The 22,309-nt window shown below is 47.2% G+C and overlaps 1 protein-coding gene and 1 long non-coding RNA gene across 2 annotated transcripts in view; both read right to left on the reverse strand.

Moving 5' to 3' along the window:
- Positions 1-22,309, reverse strand: part of SETD1B (SET domain containing 1B, histone lysine methyltransferase) — a 52,200-nt gene that overhangs the window by 13,624 nt on the left and 16,267 nt on the right. The window contains 4 exon segments of the mRNA XM_030500985.1: positions 476-563; positions 1,360-1,530; positions 6,012-6,524; positions 6,526-6,789. Of these exon segments, the coding sequence (XP_030356845.1) occupies positions 476-563; positions 1,360-1,530; positions 6,012-6,524; positions 6,526-6,789 (1,036 nt within the window).
- Positions 6,917-13,356, reverse strand: LOC115614302. Its single transcript, XR_003993679.1, has 2 exons — positions 11,225-13,356; positions 6,917-9,300 (listed from the first exon to the last, which is right to left on the reverse strand). It is a non-coding gene; the product is annotated as an uncharacterized LOC115614302 (long non-coding RNA).

Consider the following 22,309-nt stretch of genomic DNA (forward strand, 5'->3'; position numbering starts at 1 on the left):
AAAACAAAGGGTGTTCAAACTTTGTCTTATCTTTACTCTAACCTGCTTCCAGGTTAGAGTATTTGCAAATAGGTTTTTCTGGCAAATAACTTTGATTTGTTCCTAGAACCAAATGCAGGGCAAACTGCCTCATGTGCTTTCTCCCACAATGAGCTGCAAGCACACTCCTGGAACCGTCCACGAACTCACCTGAGCTCCCTCTACTGGGTGACCAGTTCTGTATCGCCACAACTAAAGTAGCTTATGGGTTATTCATACAATGCAGGGCTTAAATTTCCTGCCAGTGCCTCTGAAATAACTGAATCCAGAGGAGACAGCACCCAGCAGATGAGAGGTTTGTGAGAAGGAGGGGTTTGGCTCAGATCCGTGACTCTGTGTCTAACTAAGTGAGCACACTGCTGTGAAGTTTAGAAGAATTCAGCTTGCGTGTGGTTTGCATCTGCTCTTGTGTTTTAAACAAATGTGCTTTGCAAACCTTCATCTTCATCATCGACAGAAGTAGAAGGCCGGATTCTCTTCTGATCTCCCGCTGAGGCAGCTTCAGGTGGCTCCTTTCTTTTCACCTGAACAAAAGACACAATTAGCATTTCTAAAAGTTTAGAAACAGCAGAAATCAACTTCTTAAGCAAATTGCTACTGCTTTGCTTTGCCATGGTGACTTACACCAGAAACCAAGGGACACTTCTCCAGCTCTTGATCCCTTTATTTGCTTCCAAACAGAATTTCACTCTGAATGAAATTCTACCCCATCAATTTGCATCAAAACACTCTGGGTACCACCACGGTGCATGTCATCAGCACACACTTTGAAGATGACAGAGAAAACTCTTGACAAATCCCTGTGTCTGAGATGTAGCAGAACAGAAAGAGAGCCTAAGCCTACGACATCTTAAAGAAGCTCAAAGCAAGTTTTATTCTAAATAAAGGCTGCAGGATCCCTCATCCCAAACCTTCACTTGCACCTTCTGTGCAGCCAAAAGCCTAATTCCAGGGAAGCCCTCTACCCTCCCCTAACCCACACTGTGTTTAAGATGCTTTTCATTGCTTATGCAAACGCTCTGTGACCCTGTGCTTGCAGGTCTGACGCTGTGAACTCACATGGGCAAAGAACACTTTTAACCAAACTTCAGGTGAGACTCAGCTGCCAAACTGCAAAACATTCTAAGCAAATAACTGTGTGAAGCACCACAAGCAGAAGCATATTTTACAATCATGCTGAAATGCTGTGTCCTAAACAAGGGCACATGTCTCCTTTACCTTGGGGAGCAGGGAGAAACTTTGCAGGTAAATTCAGACAAGTGGTAGATGCAAAGGCTGGGAGGGAATATTAGCCTAATGAAGACAGATGTCTGTTTTTACCTTGAAGGACGGCAGCCGGATGGCCCCTCGTAGCCCAATGCCCAAGCCAATTCCCTCATATCCCAGGCCTTCTCCTTTGTTCCAGTTCTCCAAAAGACAAGATGCGATTCGATCCTTCGGCTTTGGTTTTTCCTCCAGTTCTCCTCCAGACTTCACTGGAGTGAGAGACGCCTGCAACAGAGACAGCACACTCGGGTAGAAAATGTCCTGGGAAGCACACAAACTCTGGAAACCATTTACAGACAGCTGAGGTTTGTGATATGTCACTGCCTTGCCCAGCCATCAGTTCCCTGAAGACAAGGCAGCTGAAGATGCACCACGTGGCCACGCACACTTGAAAGGGAGAAGGTGCAAGAGCTCTTCTGGATAACAAGACCTTTCCAGCTCTAAGAAGCCTTCTCCCCTTTGCATTTTAAGCTATTTGCTCTGCACAAAGTATTAAAATGGATTAAGGCAAAATTGCTGGGATTCCCAGAACAGTGGCCTAGCATGGGACACTGAGTGATCTTGCATTTGGAGCCACCACACTGGCAAGGAGCAGAGCAGACCCTCCTGCTTTCTCCACTGAGTGTTTTAAGACACAATCTCAATTTCCTTCACATGCAGCTTAACATAGGCCAGAGTCCTTCACAAGAAAGGACAAGGGAAATGAGCAGACCCATTAGCCCCCATGGCTCATTTCAGGTCTCTCAAGTGTCTGGTGTGGAGACCACGGTGACCAGTTTCCGAACAGCCAGAATCCAATATAGATGCTGGAAGCAAGGCCAAAAAAAGGAGAGATAAAAGGGGAAGAAAAAGTGCAAACATGAACCCAGGACTCAACAGCCCAAGGGAACACATTCCTCCACCCAGCCAGGAACTACCACGTGCCAAAGAGCAGCTAGTGTAAAAAGATCCTAAACTCTGAAGGGAAGCTTAGGAGCCGGGATACACCACTACTCCCAAACACTGCAGGAGCCCATCTGGTCTGGTCACAGCTATGTGGGAAATAGAGCTATACATATACCTCTTGCAAATAACTCAAACAGCTTTAGGCAGTCAGCCTAACACTGTATTATCTACCTTCATTTGCTAACCCACACAACTGAAAGCAACTTCAGACCTTCTGGTTGGGAAGACCTTTCTTCATCTTAGTGCAAGACACAATATAGTGAGTCAAAAATCACACACATGCCTCCGTTCACTTGGCAACCACAGCACAAGTCCACAAAACCTGTCAGAAGGCTCCAGTCCTGGGAAACAGGAAAATCATCTCTGCTCAGCCACATCAAACCCCTTTTCGCGTGACCTGAGGTGTGAAGGAAGAGCAGGAATTCAAACCTCTGCAGCTGTGAGGAGGCAGAGGAGGCAGGGAGAGCATGATGCGCAGTGGCATGCCACGCTCTTCTTGAGCCAAGGGCACTGGAGGTAACGTTCACCCCCATCAGCCAGTGGCACAACAACATCTGAGAGTCAGTTTAACAGACATTAACAGAGCTCATTTGCCAAAGCTGGCTGTAATCACCAGAGAAGAAGCATGAGCTCAGCTCTCCTGCTAATAAGGGACAAGACTAATGGGAATATCAAGCAGAGAATCCAAACACTCCACGGCCAGGGATGGCTGAATATTCCTGGCACTCTGCTTAACGCATCTTATTCAAGCTTTCAAACTTAAACCCATCACTAGATTTGGGAACAGGGAAAAGCTTTCCTCAGGCAGACAAGGTCTGTGGTACATGCTGCCTTCACTAGCAACATGCTCCTTAGCAGCTTTCACCACATATGTTTTCCATCCTGCCTGACCTAGGACACCAGCTTTATCCTTGAGCTTTCCCACCTTTTACCTATGGCATGGTACTTTGATACACATATATGTATTCCTTTGATGGAATACAGCAGCCAAAACACAGGGAGAAAAGAGAGACTGAGGCACGGGAGGTGACAAGTGTGTTGCCTTCTTGTGTGGTTGAAGGTTCAGGGGCTGCCAGCAGCATTGTGTAGGTAATAGTCACTGTCCTACTAAACTTGAACATTGTTGGGCACTCAGGGGATAATAAGAAACCCACGAGGCTTCCTGCTGTCATGCTTGGGAAGGTCAGGGAGACCTACTGTGTCCCTACAGGGACCTACTGTAGGAACTGGCATCCAGTGGAGCTCATGTGCTTCCAAAATGAGCTTCGATCTCTCCTGTGAAATAACAGGGCTGCTGCAGCTAGATGGTGCAAGGATAGGAGATATTAAAAGATATTATCTCTCACTACAAATGTGCTTCATTTATTTCTAAAGAAAATAAAAAAAGATGTAAACAAGCACATATGTTGTCTTACGCTGCCAAATCTCTGAAAGCAACATAATTTCTTTCACTATCATCAATCAGTAAGGGAATATATAAGGAGCTCCAATTAAAACTGTTAGGAGAGAGGAAATGGGGATGCAGGGCCTGGTTTTGGAGGGTCATTTCAGCTCAAACAGTGCCTGAAGACCTTGGTCTGTTCTAGAAAAAATCATTTTGATGGCACAGTGCATGGGGAACTGACCCCCGGCTGCCACCAAGGAGCCCAGCTGGCTCATCCTCACATGTGCATAAAGACACCAGCAATAGGAAGGTAAGTTCAGTTTAGGAGACAGCTTATCAGTGAGAGGGAATCCTGTCCCACGCCAGTGTCAGGGGGTGCCCAGTCCAAGCAGAAAGGAGGCTCTGAAATATGTGACATTTTTCTGCATGTGACAGTAGCACATGGCCTGGCAGAGCCTTCTCCCTGAAGCAGCCATGGCTCTGGCATTTCTGTTCCTGGACACAAAGAACAAGTGGTTTTCCACGCAGTAATTTCATATTTTCAATTAGGCTACTCGTGTCCAACATAACCTGTGGCAAGGACTGTGGCAAGTCAACTTCCCTTCCCAAAATGGCTTACAAATTCCAGGTGAAGGGAGGAACACGCTAAATCCAGCCACAGCTTGGGATATAAAGAGCCTAAGCAGCTGCTGAAGATTTGCCTAGGCTTGCTTCTGCTCCTCTACTGCAGATGCCTGGTTTAGAACAACTTCTTGGGTACTTCAGTTGCTGCTTTTGCAACTGTTTGCTGGATCTGTTTCCCTCACTGCCCTGGAAACTCAGGGGCCTCCTCCAAAATGGTCAGCACACACTCGCTGGTGGGAGACAGAAGCTCCAAGCATTAGTCAGGAGAGGGACCTGGTTTCCTGTCACACGTCACCCCAGCCAGCTCCAAGCCAGAATAAATTACACTGCCATAAACCAGCTGCTCAGCAGCAGCATCACCAATGGAACGGTAATGGAAAGCCAAGGAGCTCTCCCAGGCGCTAGAGTTAACGTGCTACTGGCAGGTGATGGAGATACTGCTCTGAAAACTGGCATCTGAAGCAGAAGATGCATCTGCAGGTTTGGTTTGGTGAGGGTTTATTTACAATAATTCACTGCAATAGTAACTCTCAGGTTTGCATGAACCTTTCTATAGTGTTAAGTTTTCTTTAGGTAGTGACAAATTCATCATGTATTAGGTCACAGAGCTGTTTGCTGGCTGAGGTACACTTTAAATTGGCTGAGAAAGGATCAGATAATTCATGCAGAACTGTTTTCTTAACTAATCCCTGGAACTCCTCATGTATTTGGCCAGTATTCAGCTTTTTAGTTAATTGCTGCTGCATACAGGGACTGGAGAGGTGGGAGTTGTACAGAGAACTGGAAATACCCACAGATCTCATCACACAAAGTGGGGAACACAAAACAGCAGCTTGGTGGTTTCAAACCCTCCTGCTGCATCTGACTTTAGTTTTTTGGAGCTAAAGTTCAGTTTCCTCTTAGATGTGAGAAGCCCTTGCACATTTTTCTCCTGGTCTGGGGGTCATTTCTTCCTGCAAACCCCCTTCTGGAGGCATCCTGCCAGGATGGACTGAGCAGCCATGCAGGGCAGCGTGCCACCAAAGATGAACATGGTGTCCAAGACCCTGTGCTTAGTTCCTTGCAGACAAAGGGCTTCCCTAAAGTGGCCCTGAAGCTGGAGGGGACGAGGAGGAGATCACCCCAAAGCAGAGGGACAACACCAAGAACTAAACATTTCTTCTTCAGGACCAGTGGGATGGTGTGAAACAGAGCAGCAGCTCACTCCTAGGTGAGCAGTTATGACTCCACATGTGTTCAGAGATAACTCTGCATGGTGTACTTCCATCTACGACTGGGAAGGACGAAATTCCCACTCGTGTTTGTTCTGATGGCAAAGCAGCATGAAATGCCTGCATACATGGAGTGACACCACGGAAATAAGCCAAGCTTAATACCAGAGTGTCACACTGTCCCAAGGCAGGTGCCTGCAGTGCCTGAGCACCTTCCAGGTACTTGCAGACTGAGAGACCTCAGCACACACTCCTGCTGCCTGCCTCAGCATGAAGCCCACCCTGTGGGGAAGCATGGAGCCAGGTGAGGGACAGGGACCTGCATGCCTCCCATTTCATTTCAGCAGCCTCAAGCAATGGGGTTTCTCACAGCAAAGCTATTCCACTTTAGCTTTATTTTTTGCTTCTGTTTCAGTTGCCACAGCATTTTTGGGTTGTAGGGTTTTTAAAGCCAATTCCAGACCCCTGCTTACCCATGCCCTGGCCACAAGCACTAAGGACAGTTCTCCCCGGGATCCAGCAGAGAGTATGTGCAAGCCTACCTTTGCCAGACGTTCCTTCTTGTCCCACCAGTCATCAAATGCCCGAAATGCTACCACTTCAACCATCTTCCGGTTCAGGTCCCTTTTCATGATAGCCTTTAGTTCCTTCACTATGACCAAGAGGACTCCATCCACAGTGGCTTTGTGGGGATCTTCCTTCTTGGGCTCATAACCCGGTGGTGGAACCGAAGGGTCAAACTTGGGCAGTGGTGGCCACTGCTGACCACGACCAAGAGCTGCTCCCATGGAGAAAGGGCGGTAGGGTGGAAGGTTCACAAACTGCATCCGTCCCGTCATGAAGGGCGGATACTGGTACGTGTTCTGTGCCTGCATCATGCGGCTCAGCATCTGAGTTTGCATCTGGAAGGACATTGGCATGCCACCCCACTGGTTGCCCAAAACACTTATCATATCCACCTGCATGACAGGGAACATGCCGGGATGGAACGGAGGAAGCGGAGGCAAGATATGAGGTGGAGGGACCCCAGGAGGGGCAGGGAGTGGTGGGGGGGGGGACAGTGACAGCGGGGTGAGTAGGTGGAGGTGGCGGAGGCAGCGGCGGAGGCATCGGGAAGCCTGGCTGTGGAGGTGGTGGAGGAGGAGGAGGAAGAGGAGGGAATCCTGGTGGTGGCATGGGAGGAATCGATGGGGCCATCACGGCTGTGTTGCTGACAGAGGAGTTCACCACAATGGTTTTGGCACATTCTGCACTGGTGATGGGTGCAGGGTTGGTCTCATCGTCAGAGATTTCCATGTCCTCCCCTGAAGAATGCTGACCCTGAGGCAAAAAAGAGAGAAAAGGTGAGGAGCACATTCCTTTTACATGGAATACCACAGTGCCGGCTGCCTCAAACAAAAGCTAAGTTTAACACACACTTTAATTGGGAATGGAGAAAAGCAAGCGATTGCTCTGAAAAGAAAGGGCCCACTGAGCAGCTGGTGCCTACTGAAGCTTTTCTCTTCCATGTCAGACCTCAGGAAACAGAGAGGTAAAAGCTTTCCAAAAGAGCATCAGTACCAACTGAACAAAACCCTCAGCTCCTATGCAATAGGGGGAATTGCTCCCATGCTCAGCAAAACACACACAATCCAAACGTGTTTCACTGCAAGATACATTATCTCTTATTTGCTGTCCTCATACTGACAAGCTGCATTCCACCATGAGGTTTTATTCCTTAGTTTTCACCATGCTCAAATTACCCTGGTTTTTAATTATAATCCCTGGCTCATTTGCTGTCAACTCTTAACCTCTAATTGTGGGAAGACAACACTTCCACGTGGTCGCTGCTACAAGTTGTCTTGACTAGACCACAGCAATTCACATGGGAAAAAAAGAACCTTAAATCTCCTTAAATTGCCTTTAAGCATCAGAGTCGTAAATACTGGGATTCAAAGACACAGCATATATCATGTTTCTGGGCAAAAATGAATACTTCACTAGCAACAAGAAATACAGAGTTACATAAAATGCTAAAACGATGTCCTAGCTCCACTCTCAAAGGGATGGAAAATGGATTACAACAGAAGTGCTTGCTCTGAAGTCTCAAAGCTGCCTGATTAGGTCTTGTCCAACAGAAAAGCTCCATCCTCAACAGCAAATGGTCACACCTGTGTGCTATGTCCTACAGGCACTTCAGTCCTGAAGGTGTCTCCAGCACAAAGATCCCACATGTATGACTGTCACATCCCTCAGGTATCGTGAAAACAAATCCTGATAAGAAATACAGCAACCAAATACTGCTGGAAGACATATCCACACAGTGACAGTCGATCTAGGAAACACAAATGGAGTTGACCTTTTACTAGTGGGATGTCAGCACACACAGGACAGGATCCCAACAACCAAAACAATTTCTCTCATTCTTCCTTTTTTTCTTTCCAGCTATAAGTGTCAAACACCATCGCTCTTGCGACAGCAAACACCCCTCGGCTATTTTCAGGACTGAAAAGCAGCAGCACTCATTACAACCATCTCTCCCAGGCTCTCTCCAAGCATGGCTGGCCTGCCTCCTTTGAAGGATTTACCAAGCACCTCCTTCCTCACAACAGCTTCGCACAAGAAAGCCAAACAAACAGTTTGCCTGTTGCCACCAGCTGATCTAAAGAAAGAGAATCCCCATGTTCACCAGCACAGACCAGAGCACAGCAGTGATGCTCCACCTCCGCCAGAGCTCTCCTGCCTGCCCTGCATGCTGCAGGCTCCAGCCCAGCTGAGGCAGTAAGAAGAGATCACAATCAAATGGTCTTTAAGTGCCTCTCTGTATCTCAGTCCTAGCAAGAGTTTTGGATCCTGCTGGCTGTTTTCAGCCAAATTTGACTGAAGACCCCAAAGCTGTTTATTTCTTCCACATTTTGTGCCAGCAGGTGCCTCTTCTGTCTGCTCTCATACTAGTCTTCCCAGCCCGAAAGAAAAGAGCGATAAAGCTCAGCCTTTATCAGACACTGGAGAACCTGCAGTGAGCAGAGCTGCTGGGAAGAAACAAGCTTTGTTGGCTTTGAAGCTGCTGTGATATGATTTTTAACCTGTGAATCTTGCATGGGATAAGGGAACAAAAGCAAGAGCAGATGAGTTGACAACTCTAAACTGTAGCTGTATGAAGCTGAGCAACCACAACTATCCAAATCAAACCAAGTGCTTCACGTTTCATCAAAGGTCATCTCTGCTCCAGCAGCTACCACCAGAGAGCAGGCTGAGCACAACGCTTGCAACAGCAGCTTTGCAAATCCTCCTGTCCTAGCACCTCCCCTCGCCTTGGCTTCCCCGCATTCTTCTGCTGCAGCATGAACCCACCAGCTCATGCATTGCGTGGGTCACCTCCAAAAAGCCACTTGTGGTTTTAGTGGTCTGAGAATGTCCAACCCCTCAGGAGACCATGGTTTAACCACCTGCAGCAGGGCTGAAAGCACAAGCCTGGCAAACCCTGCAGCAAGTGCTAAGAGTAACAGAGAGGGGACTTGCATCTGTACGTGCAGGGAGGCGTTCCAAGAGCTGCTCTCTAAACCCCAAAATGAACAGTCAAAAAACCAGAAGTAGAAATAATAACCCACTGCACTTGAGTCTTCCCCAAGCTGAATTGTATCATCTCCTCCTTGAGCTGTCCACATCTGGCCAAGCTCTCCAAGCAGGTCTCACAGCCCTCCCCAGCTGTTCTATTGCAGTCACGTCCCCGTCCCACACCAAGGATGCTGGGGAATGAAAGGACATTCTGCAGTCTCAACTGCTGCAGCTCCAGCGAAAGGAGCAAAGGAAGAGCAAAGAGGAGGACTGTGGCAGGTGTAAACAAGCTTCCTGTGAAACAGATGTCGTTTTTCAGTCAGTGAACACAAAAGGTACTGTTAAAAACATTGGTTCCAACTGCAAAAACTGGATGATGCTAAAGTTCAGCATTGGATAGGAAGCCACAACTATTCAGGCTACCAAAGATAGATGAAATCAGCTTCACACTCGCATTCATCTCACCTGATGGGGCATGGAGGAAAGTCACCCCATGAAGCCTCAGTGGAGCAGCAGCACCAGGCAGCGTGATGGGGAGCTCCAAGCCACAAACCCTCCCCAATCCCCAGTGCTCCCTGTGGGATTCTCCCCTCCTGCAGCACCACCAGCCCAGAGCATCCCATCTCAACCAGTCCTGCTGCAGGAGACCCACGTGCTCCTGCCCATCACCCAGAGCCCCCTCCCATCTGCACCAGCCCTTTACTCAGTCTCAATACCAAAGAATCCTGCCTGATAAATGATGTTGGTTTTCCCTCTTGAAGGAAAGATCAGCTGGAAAAAGTAAATCCTGAAATTGCAGAGGTGGCAGGACGAGCTGGAGCCCATGCTGTAGTGCACTGCAGCTTTTTCCTACATACATGTATTTATAGTTGCATATATTTGCATATGTAGTTGCATAAACACTGCCCATCCCTGGCAGTGCTCAAGGCCAGGTTGGACACAGGGGCTTGGAGCAACCTGCTCTAGTGGGAGGTGTCCCTGCCCGTGGTAGGGGGTGGAACTGGATGAGCTTTAAGGTCCCTTCCAACCCAAACCAGTCTGAGATTCTATGATTTATTTTTACTTAAGATGAAATAAGAACTGCTAAAGCAATAAGTAGCATTATTCACATATAAAAGATTATTTTAATTCTTCTGGTGCTCAGATGGGTCTGCAGGAAGCAACAACAGATTCTCTGCTTCCCATAACGTTGGGCTGACAACTCACCTGTACTTTTGCAGCGAACAGGCTGTGCTCCAGTTTTATCCCAAGCAAGATGGAAAGGGAAAGAGATGAAGCGGCAGGGAGAAAGAGATCAAAAAGGCAAGGGGGTTGAAAAAAGAATACCCAAGGTTAGGAAAGAGGTCAAACCAAAAGACGACCATCTAAAAGGGAGTCTTTAAAGAAAGTTAAGAAGAATGAATATTTAAAGTGAAAGAGCAGTTACAGGAAAGCTGTATCTAAGGCGGGGGGAAACATGGGCACCAACTGAGTGAAAGGGATCAAGGTACAGAAGTAAAAACCAAGGGGAGACATTGAAAGATCTTCTGTTATGTGAATTTCTTTTCATTCACCTGTCTGAACCTGGATTTACTGCGGTTGCTACCAAATACCTCTCAGGGTAAAGCTGAAAAGTAGCTGCACTGTCCTCCCAAAGAAAGTGCCTTCTAGCTGGCCTCCCTCTTTGCTCTTGCAAGGGAAAAAAGGAAGCTGATGTAAGGCACATGTACTGTTATGAGGATGTCATTGCCATCACTGTCAAAAACCTGTGTCAATCAGACATGGTGCTCACCCACCGGCTTCTGAGGGCACCTGGTACAACGCTTCCAGAAAACCTCCCTTCAGCCCACTGAGAGAAAAGCCATTTCCTACTAAATTAATTTGTGCTGCCATCTTTACTTTGCATTAATTAAATCAAGAGTTAGCAAAACAGGTATTTAATTATATGCATGACACATTTTTCCAAAGGTGTTTTAATGATGCAAATTTGTTGGGAGAGATTCACATCAGCGTAACTGGTTATAAATGGCCTCATTCATTGTTCACCCAAAACGCTAAATGCCACCTTTAATACTGGTACAGTGTGTTTTAGCACAGGCAGAGCCTCTTAAGTGAAGGGAACATCCCAAGATCTCATCCTGCATCAGCCTGAATAATGACAGGGTAGAGAGCCACTGAATGCAGGGTATCGGTCTAATCTCAGAGCAATACCCAGCATTTAGCAAGCAAATGTTCATACCTGCAGAAAAAAGAAACTACATCCTAATATTTGCATGCAGAACTGGCAGTTTCCAGATGTGAAGAGGCTGTTCCCAGAGGAGCACTGACACTGCGGCAGCAGTTGGGAGCTTCATCGTAGGTGCTGTTCGGTACCTTTCCTACGGGCAGAGGAACTTCACATGCTTTCATTTCCTTTTCAAAAGGCCATCTGAGAAAGAATTTACTCAGAATTTCAGAATGCATTTTGAATACCATCACCTTACAGCTAATTTCACTTAAATATTCTGCTGGGTACCACGTTACTTAGATTTGAGGTAGGGAACTTGTATCACTGAACGTAGCAACTGCTCTGACACAGCCTGGCTGAGCTCTCCTGCATCAAAATAATGACATGCAGGATCAATGGCATTCAGCACAATGCAAGGTCATTAGCTGTAATGAAGTGAAGCATCCCATGCTTGCAAGCAGCAGCAAACCTTTCAGCCTGCTCCAACTTGCACTCACAGAAAGGAAACAACAAAAGAATTCACTCTTTAAGCCCTAAACTTTAAAAAACTCCGTATTTAAACATGGCAAATCTTTGCCATTTAAAATGTTAAGACGCAGGTTTTCCAGAAAGCCAGAACTAAAATCAGAAGTGACTCTCAGACAAGAAGTTCTCCTAACCCGGTCAAAAAGCCATCGCTTGGTTTTGGATTAAGTCCACCCAAGTCTAAAAATTTCACAAGTGAACAAGCTTCACCTTTTATCCTCACGAAGAGGTAGGGAAAGAAAAGCCTAGAGCTGAGGGGAAGAGGACAACTGACCCAACAGGGTTGCACATCACACTGCAGAGTCAAGAACAGACTCGAGGTCCCTCCAACTTCCCCGGCTCCAGCTGCCTCCCCTCACCATGCTCTGTGTTTGACAATTGAAATGGCCCCAGAGCAATATGCTGTGATCCCAGGGTGAGAAGAGCTCAAACTCTCTCACACACACCTCTCTATTCCCAGACTCCTCCTACAGAGCACATTAAAAAGAATGAGACATTTCAAATCTGCCATGTTTCTTACGACACCGTCCGGAACAAAAAGGGATCCTGAGGATGCCAAGCAGCCACCTGCAACTCTTCCTCAGTGACACAACTTTAGCTAAAAACTCCTTTAAAAAACCCACAAACTCATTCAAGTTTGATCCAGAGAATCCCACCATTCGCTTCACTAAGAGTGAACACCTCTTGCTGTCCAAAATCCACAGCGAGGGCTTCAGAGAGTATTGCTTTGCTCATTTTTAATCGGCTTTTACCTAGAGAAGAGCTTGCAGGTTCCACGTGTTCATGGCAAAGCATGTAAAGAGGAGCTGCATGTCCAAACTGCCTCTTTGCTTGCTGGGAGGGCAACACTCAGGCAGAATGGCACAGCAAAGGGACTGTGCTAAGCGTCCATACCTCCTGGTGTCAGGCGTGAACAAAGCAGACTCGGCACCATATTTACAATACACACAAATATTTTCACTTTGCGAGCTATAATTATAGCTCTCCCTCTGAAAGAACACACACACAAGGGTGGGACTTTGCTGGTGTGGCTGAAGTGGAGTATGAGGGCAGAGCAAAGGTGGTTTGCCAGCAGTTTAGCTACAGCAGCACATAAACCACACACAGAGCAAACTGCTGCCTGCACCTTCCCAGGTGAGCTCTGAAGCCTGTTGAGATAACTGTGCTGTCACCAGCGCCTGTGATGGCTTGTGGTGGCCAGAACACCACCACTGCAGCCTGGATCTATGCTGAAGTTTGTTTATTGCCTCCTCCCCGGACACCCCCGTGGTTAGTCATACCTTTCCAACTCCTCTGGGCAGCAAGAGAGCATCCCATCGTCCTGCCACTGTCAGAGCACACAACTGCAATCACAGCAGCTTTTAACTGGGATAAAGACAGCTTTCAGGTGTGCCTGCACTATAATAAAATGCCCAGCTTGTTGCTAGTAACAGGCAAATGGAAAGATTAACATATTACAGATCAGTGATTATAAATATCTTCAGCAACATGTATTTCTATCTCAAGAACAGAAGACTACAAGATTTTTTAATATAGCTCTATATTTATACAGCACTTTGCAAATCTAACTCACAGGCAAAGGTTGCAAACAAAGCAGAGCAGAACACAGACAGAACAGGACAACACTCACCTCTGTGTCCCACCAAAAAGGCTGCAATGGAGCAGGGATTTCTCACAGGAGAGGCATTACTTGGGTGTTTTGGTTTCTTTATTATCAACTGCTAAAGTATCTCTCACTGCTTGAAAAAGAGGATTCAAGCTCTGTAAGATGACAGTACCCCACCTGACACACACACTGTCAGCTCAGCTTGTGTTTTGGTCTGGTACTTATTTGAAGCACTTCTTTGGCACAAACAATTCTCCCCACACCTACAGGGCTGCACAACAAGTAGAACAAGTGAAAATAATATTCAAGTGCTCCCTGTAAACAAAGAGCACTGCAAACACCAGCTTAACTTACGCCACTTTCTTCTTTTCTTCTAATGCCAACTTTAAGTCGATACCTCAAAGCATAGGAGGAGAGAGGAAGATTCCCCCAACGACCCCATCAGTCTCAGGACAGGGGTGAGGAAGTGCCATCACTGTGCTTGTGTCTCACAATGTGCTGCCTCAGGTGCTGGTCCCTAATTAGATGGTCCTGTACATGCGGAGATGCCACAAGTCGGGATTTAGAAGGATGTGAAGAGGAGCTCACCTGGGCTTTCAGTGCACAGCAGGAAGGGTTCTTGAGAGGGGGAGGCTTACAAAGGGAAAAGGTCTCACTTCCAGCGCTTCCTGGCACTAGAAACACTGTGTTTTAAGGACAGCGGGAGAGCTGGAAGGCTGCCCAATGGTCCAAGCCATCATTAGAAAATCTAGTGAATCAAGATGACAAAATGAGCTAACATGACTCCTGCACGATGGGCACAAGTACTAAAGACAGTATCTCAGGCTCCTGCAAATCTGCACCGCCAGGTTCCTGCGGGCCCTCATACACATCAACCATCTGAGATGGGTCTCGACACTTTGAGGCAACATTTCAGACTCCAGAAGGGATTATCCTCTGCCCTCTCCCCTTGGGACAGTGGAATAACATCAGCGTCTCCAAGAAAAGGAATGGAGCAGTGGCCTAAATCACTATTTCCTAAAGCCACACATCTCCATGTGGCTAAAATCTCCTTTTATTTAGCAAGGAATCCAGGGAAGGACAGACAACTACGTAAAGCTAAGAGGATAGAGATGGGAAGCAAATGCAGTGTGATTAGTGGTCCAAGGTAACCAGATCTTCACTGATCCAGAAATAAGATGACTTGAGAAATGTATTCACAGGGGGAGAAGACCCAACCAGCATTCAGTACTTTCAAAAATCCATTCTCTTGGCAAAAGAGCACCACATTTCAGTTTTCAACATGACTTTCAAGAGCCCACTGCAAGAGCTTCCTAGGACAGAAAGCCTCAGAACCATAAATCAAGGCAGGAGGAAAACAACTGCCAGATTTGCCTTGGAAGAAAGCCTGAAGAGATGAATTGGCAGAGGGCAATAACGTGCCAAGGGGTTTGCTCTCTTTGTTAGCAAGTGCATTACCTTCCACAAAAAGGGTGGTTTAATTCGGGTCTTTCTCCCTTCCAAGAGAAAGGAGGCTCTGAACCACATCATGGCATATGATATGGTTGTATCATTCCTGTTGGCAAGATCACTGAAAAAGGGATATTTGGAGAAGCCAGACATCGCCCTCGGGCTACCAGCATGCACAAGAGACTCTCTGGTGTCTGCAGGGACAGCTCTAGGAAGAGAGCAGGCTCACGTAACATCCTTTGGGTTCATGGACATCAGCACCGAGACTGGAAACTTCCAGACCTCCCACCTGCACAGGTCTGAGCAGAGATAAATGTGCACATACAACGGGGCAGATCATAAAGTACAGCGAGAGTATGAGATGGGGAGCCAGTGGCCCCCATCCTGAGTTCAGGGATGCCTGGGCAGCCTGTGTGTAATGCCCCGATGTGAAGCTGGCCTGGCCAGTCGCCCCTTCTGCATTATGTGAACAAATGTGAACTGGCAGGATGAATGTGTGCCAATTCAGGGGCTGCCTCACGCGGCCACGGTGGTTTTCAGCACATATGAAACACCCTAAAATTGGATTTACCATCTCATGGAACCATGGCCTTTTTCCTCAAGTCTTAAGTAGATCTTATTAAGGGGGAAAAAAAGGTTTCTTTATGGGGGGGAGGAGGAGGTAGGGAAAAGGAAGGAGGAAAAGAGAGGGGTGTTAACATTGGGGAGCCATGTAACAAGGGAGGCTCTTTCCACAGGAATGGTTGTTCTGGTTTCCCTATTTTAGATGGGGGGAAGGGACAGCTGAAGAGCTATTTGCAATCGAACTTCAAAGGCTTCAGTCGGCTGGGAAGCTAAGTCATGCATAAAAGGATGGGAGAGTGGCAAGAAAATACCCCCTACAGATAAATTAGTCAGGGAATGTTCTCTGCTTCTCCCAAAGACTTTCATACAGCCAGACTGGCTTTACCCAGGTAAAGCCCTTTTCAGACACCAGGTTCATTGATGCAGAGTCCTGGGAACAAACCAACCAAATCCAACAGAAGAACTGAACAGTCGCTCTGAAAAAAGAGAAAGGCAGCGATAAGCATGCAATGGGTTTCTCTGTCATTTTCTGCCATCTCAGCTATTATCAGTAGGTTTTATTCTAAGGTCTGTCCACACACAAAAGATGCAGAGCTTGAGGCAGCTTCTCCTTCTCTAAAGATGCAAAGAAAAGCCAGGAATTTAGGAGAAATCACACTGTCTATGGAGAACTCATTTCCCAAATGATTCTGAACTGCTTTTGTTCTTTGTGCTGGTGTGCAGAAATACACCCACATTTCCAGAGAGAAGAAGCTATTTTACAATCAGAGATAAAGGGAATTGGCAACATTAGATCAGAGTCCACCTATAAGTTAAAAAAAAAAAAAAGGTGCAATAACTGTCAGTGCAGAGTACACAGATACCTTATAGCTCAGTGCCAGGCAGGAGCTCACATGCCATCCCCTGAGCTTACCCTTATACTTAAACCCTAGGTCAAATGGAGCCATGAATTCAGATCTTACTACCAATAGGGTGATAAGAAAGCAGATAAGCTTGGAAAGCAGTCTAGCTTCCCAGCTGTTATCAGCCTACTGAAGAATAGGTTGTATACATACTGTATTTAAACAAGTCTTAATCAGCAGAACTAGGCCAGTTTGATATTCTTCTCCTTTTACATACTACTACTACACCGAGTATCTGAAATCACGTGGCTATGACAGTTATGGCAGCGTTTTCAGTGCTCTGTTCAGTGCTCTCTGCATTTCCAGTGTCAGTAGCAACAGCAGTTTCATCTGCAAGACCTGGATGTCCACAATGCAACCTTAGCAACCTTGAGTCACCTCAGAAGGGAGAGTGGAAACAGAGGAGTTGAGGTCTTGAAGCATAACGGGCACAAGAGAAAAAGAGAAGAGCTTCTGTCAGATCATTCATCAGTACCATCTTTTAATGCTCTTCTGCTCGCTGCTGTCTGCTCTCAGACCCAGGTACCATTAGTATATCCTGAGGCAGCAGTTCAGACACTTGCCTTCCTTCTCAAGAGGCATCGCAAATGATGAGCCTGGCTTCTCCCTCCCCTCTCCAACAGCTTGAGCTGTTCTTGCCCTGAATTTCCAGGCTGCAGTCCTGATCCACTCACGCAACCAGGGCACCTGCAAGAAAACTCACAGCTGATGGAGGTAGCCCAGAACAGCCCTTTCCAAGCAAATACAAGCTTTACTTCCCAAAAAAGTGTGGAACAAGCAATGGGAAAGGGTTCTGATTTTCATGTGACGCCTTCCCTTTCCTGAAGGTTTTTGCTGAGATTGTCATGAGCCCTCCACTGCTGGCCTGGGAGGTCACACAGACTTAGCACTCCTCTCCTCCCAGCAGCTCTCTCCTACCCCAGTACCAACTACTTGAGAAGAACTAAGAAAGCATGAAAAAAGGAACATGCTGTTAATAAAGTCTTTAGGATCTCATTATCATCTTGCCTGCAGCCACAGTGGCAACACAGTATGGTTTCAAATCAGAAAAGCTGTGGCCTGTTCTGGGCACAGCCACTGCCATCATCCCCAGACAGGACAACACACATCTGCTGGGTTTCTGAAATTCCCAGCAAAACCGCTGCAGAGAAGCCTGTTCAGCCAGTCCACCTGATCCTCAGAGTGTGACAAAGAGCATTTAACCACTCTGGATAAAGCCACCACTGCAGGTGGTGCGAGGGAGGTGCTGGGAGGCAGCAGTAGAGAATGACCCTGAGGAATGAGATGCTCACAAGACAAAAACTTCTCTTTAACTGGCTGTGGCTGGACATGGAGCCTTTTGCAGCAGTGACCACAAATGATGACGGGCACCCTAATGAGCTCAGCAGGCTCCACTCATTTTCTGAGCATTACAACGCAAGCTGACAAGTCCTTCCCCAGCAAGGGATGCATTAAAACCCAATGAGACCACAGGAGATGCTTCACTCCAAGGAACCTATTTCAAGCAGCTAAAGAGGCTCAGTAGAGATGTTCTTCCTCAAAAGTAAGGGTGAGGCCAGCAAGAAACAGTTCCCCTTTGGTAACACTTCTCTTAAAAGATCTTCTCTCTGGAGGCAACTTGAATTTTTCACTGCTTTATTTCCTGCTTAGATTTTCCTTCTCTTGCTGTACTCTGATTTAACTAAGTGCAGTCAGAGAGGAGAGAATCAACCGCATCAGCTGAGGTATGTAACGTATTCATTAAAACATTAAAAGTCTTCCTCATTCTAAGACAAAGCCTGAAGCAATATCCAGCCAGTAATACCTTCAAGTTAACCCTCTGCAAAAGCTGCTCAGTGAGGGAAAGGCAACTTTTCCTCCCATACCACTGCTTTCAGGTGATGGAAACATAACCCCTGTGCCTGCCTACTGTTGACTGATCCCTTAACAAAAAACAGTCTCTGTGCAGGACATGACATCTCTCACGGCCTTTTAGAAGATACAAAACTCTTGCTATTAAACTATCCCCACGATATGCAAAATAACCACAACTGTTCTAAATTACCAGAGTGGAAATACCCCACAGCTGGGCTGCACTCCCACTGCCATTTGTGCTGGCATAGACTATTCAGAAAAGAGACAAGAGGTAAAACATGCTGATTTCCCCACCTGTCTCCTCATTAGCAAGCAGGAGGTTTAAAACAAACACATGGCAACACTTCTCACCTAAAGCAAACTTCAACTGTGCACCTCATTGCCACAGGATACTGCAAAGACTCAGAAGTGCAGATGGGTTTAGAAATGGAGTAGGTATCTGTGGAAGACACGTCCACCAGCAACTACTGCAACAAGATCATGTCCTAATGTGCTGGTTGTGAGCTGCAGAGGGACCCCAGGGGAGCAGCCCTGCTGCTGACAGGGTTTTTTGCATGGCATGAATTGCTCTGACCTCCCACTAAAGGTCTTTTGGAAACCTAGAAGAGATAATCCCCACCACCACAGACAGCCAAGGTAAAGACATGCCTTTTCTCTGCTTACTCAGGAGTTGGTCCAAAGTCTCTGCCCTCTTGCAGCAAAGCTATAATCAAGCTCTCCCACAGATGGCTGCTCAAGCGGAAGGGCTGCACACGGGCAGAGCCGTCCAGCCGCAGCCAGTGCTGGGTGCCCCATGCTCTGCTCCTCACCCCAACCACTTCAGCCTTCAGACTCTTCCAGGCCTCCCCATGTTGGTGACTTACTTTACCCACGTGCTTTATACTTGTTTCAAAAAGCTTCGCTAAAATGATCAAGATCAGTGGAAAGCCCTGCACAAGCACACAGCACTACAGCATCTCTAAAGCCCACACTGGACCAGACATACCTAAACCACTCTCAATCACACAGCTCATACTTTTAGTTTTTAAAGCAGCTTTCCCATTAGATTAGGTCATTAGTTTGAAGTTACATATTGAACTCTTGAAAAGGCAGGTTACTCGTGTGAAGAGCTATGTGAAACAGTTGTGAGAAAGGCACAGGAACAGCAGAATGTGGCTCTGTGCTCACGGATGCAGGTGACAAGCTGGAAGGCAATGGACATCTCTTGTTTTTGAGCAGTTGTGGAGGAGCAGCTGGCTTGGTGGTTTGCAAGTCTTAGTGTTTTACTTACAGTTGAGCCTCAGCATCTTTTGAAGCACCAGAGCTACATGGTACTTCTTATTCCACATACCACAATGAATACATCTCACTGGATGTGATGCTTGTGCCTCACTAGAACAGTTACACTGTGCAACACTCCTGATACCAGAGCTCAGCTAAAACAGTAAAAGTACTGCAAAAACTGGGTCACAACAAGGGTCCAACATCCATCCTTCTTACAATTCTGTATGTTTAGCCCCAAATTCACTTACAACAAAATCTATCCTCACACAACCCCCATCCCAACTCAGAACTCCAGGAACTGCTATGAGCTGCCTTTCTGACTTTTTTTAAAGGCATGGGACTATCTAAAGCTCAGGTTTTCTTCAGCTTGGCCATTGAAAGCAGATCCACACAAACCCTTTCAGAGCAGCTACAGACCATGTGGAAGCTGCAACAACTGCACAGTGGTTGATTCCCAAACAAAACAGCGCAAACCCACCTCTGCTTCCCCCCTGCCATGACCCCACAGCAATGCAGAGCCAGCTCAGCTGGGCTGAAAAAGCCAACCAGGGTCACCCCCAGGCACTGTGCACCCACAGCAGCCGTGCCAAAGGCACTTCCCCCCTCTGCAGCCTTGTGCCACAGCCCTTTTGTAGCACGTGTCCCAGCAAGAAGCCAAGATAAAGTCATGCAACAAGGTTTCCTCAATGTGAAGCCTGAGCATCCATCCCAGCAGGGATCACAACTTACTTCTGGTGTCTCGTAGCCAGGCTGGGTGCTCCCTGCATGGTGCCAGCCCCCAGGGAATTTCAAAGCAACCCCAGATCAGGTCTCCATCCTCCATCAGGGCCCTGCCAGGACAAGGCTGCCTTCCCCACCAAACCCACACTGCCTTCCTGCTTCTCACTGACCTGGAATTCACCTCAGTAACTGCTGTTAGCACTTTTCTAGTGTAATTTGGGAGATACATCCCACCTGACACTGTATTAACAAGCAAATCAATTCATTGAGATTCCCTTGTCAGGAGGCATCCTTTCACACACATCTCCATGGCATATATTCAAATAGTAGATTGCCCTTTATATTTTACTGTCATTTGAATAATTTTATGCAGTTCTAAGGATTTTCGTATTTTCCAAGTAATTTTTTTCCTGGATAACAGCAAAATGCTTGGAGCACCATGATAACGGTTGCTCACATTTATCTGCATCCTTTTCAAAGACAATATTTCAATTATCTGCACTGGAAACTCTTCAGCCGCATCTGCTGACCCAAATGCCACGTTTGGTGACCCCTTAGCAACAAGGACTGGATTGGGAAACTGTTCCCAGAGCTGTGCTCCAACATTAAACCAGCTCCTGCTTCCACCTGAAACATATCTGTTTTGTTTTGCCTGGGACACACAAGGCACCAGAAATAACAAGCTCCTTTGGGAAAAGGGAAACCTGGAAAGAAGCCACCAACTTCATCAATCCCTCCCCAGGCTCCAGAGGGAACGTCTCCCAGACACGTGCAACACATGTTAATCCTGCACAGCGGGAGGAGGACACACCATTTGGACAATAGCACAAAACTATACTGCTCACTGTGAAAGACAGCTCTTTGGGGGTAAAAATGGCCATAAGAAAGAAGCTCTCACTCCACACCATCCACCAAAGCAGCAGATAACTGATTCCTTGATCAGGCCAGCAAAGGGCAGTTTCAACTCCAGGAAAATCAAACCCAGGCCCTCCTCCACGTCACCCAACCTGCACCATCCTCAGCCCTCTGCTTCCTAAGTCTCTGTGCCACTGCACTCATTGATACAGGGAATTTGGCAGTGGTGAGTCTGAGGACATCCCACCTTGAAGAGTCAGGCAAAGCCTGGACCCTGGTAAGACCATCTCTGCCTCCTCTTCCATACTCAGATACAAGACCATCTTCTCCTCTTCCTCCCCTCCTCACCATACTCAGAGCTTTTTTCCCTAATGATCTCCCAGATCTATTGCCCAATATGGATAGAGAGAAAGAGATTGGGCAAAACACAGGTGAGCTGGTCAAAGGTGTGCAATAAATTCCACTTAGTACACAGTTATTAACTCCACATCAAGACATACTCCACAGAACACAGAGGTTCAGAGCAGCCAGCGAATCCCAATGCCATTAAGTGCCAAAATCAAAACACCCAATTCCCAACGAGTGAAAATTGGAAGTTCTGCTACAGCTGCCTGGCCCTTTCGCAAACCAAACCTCCAAACCATAGGAGCTGCTGCCAGCTTGGAGCTGCAGCAGCAGTTTCATTTCCTCCCCGCGCCGTGCCTGCGCAGTGCTCACAGTGCCCTCTATGCAAAGAGCGATTGCCGAAGCCCAAGCCGCGAACAACTTCCTTTACTCAAACTGCTCCCGAAGCAACACTTCTGCAACACCCAGAGGAGTAAACCTATTCCAACCTGGGGAGAAATTAGAAACCCCAATTTGCTGTCTTGCTAGTTTATACACATGTTGACCTCATCGGGCCTGTCTGCATGGCTGGAAGCTTGGGAAAGCAGCCACTGGCTTTATTTTAGCACTAAGCAAATTAAACACTGTTGGGTTTTTTTTACCATTGAAAGAGTTGGGTTTGTTCAGCCTGGAGAAGAGAAAGCTCCAGGGAGACCTCAGAGCAGCTCCAGTGCCTAAAGGGGCTACAAGAAACCTGGAGAGGGGCTTTGGACAAGGGCCTGTAGGGACAGGGCAAGGGTGAATGGCTTTAAACTGACACGGGAGATTTAGATTAGACATTAGGAAGAAATTGTTTGCTATGAGGGTGCTGAGGCGCTGGCACAGGGTGCCCAGAGAAGCTGTGGCTGCCCCATCCCTGGCAGTGTTCAAGGCCAGGTTGGACACAGGGGCTTGGAGCAACCTGCTCTAGTGGAAGGTGCCCCAGCCCATGGCAGGGGGTTGGAACTGGGTGAGTTTTAAGGTCCCTTCAACCCA

Source organism: Strigops habroptila, chromosome 11 (assembly GCF_004027225.2).
Source record: "Strigops habroptila isolate Jane chromosome 11, bStrHab1.2.pri, whole genome shotgun sequence".
Classification (NCBI taxonomy): Eukaryota; Metazoa; Chordata; class Aves; order Psittaciformes; family Psittacidae; genus Strigops; species Strigops habroptila.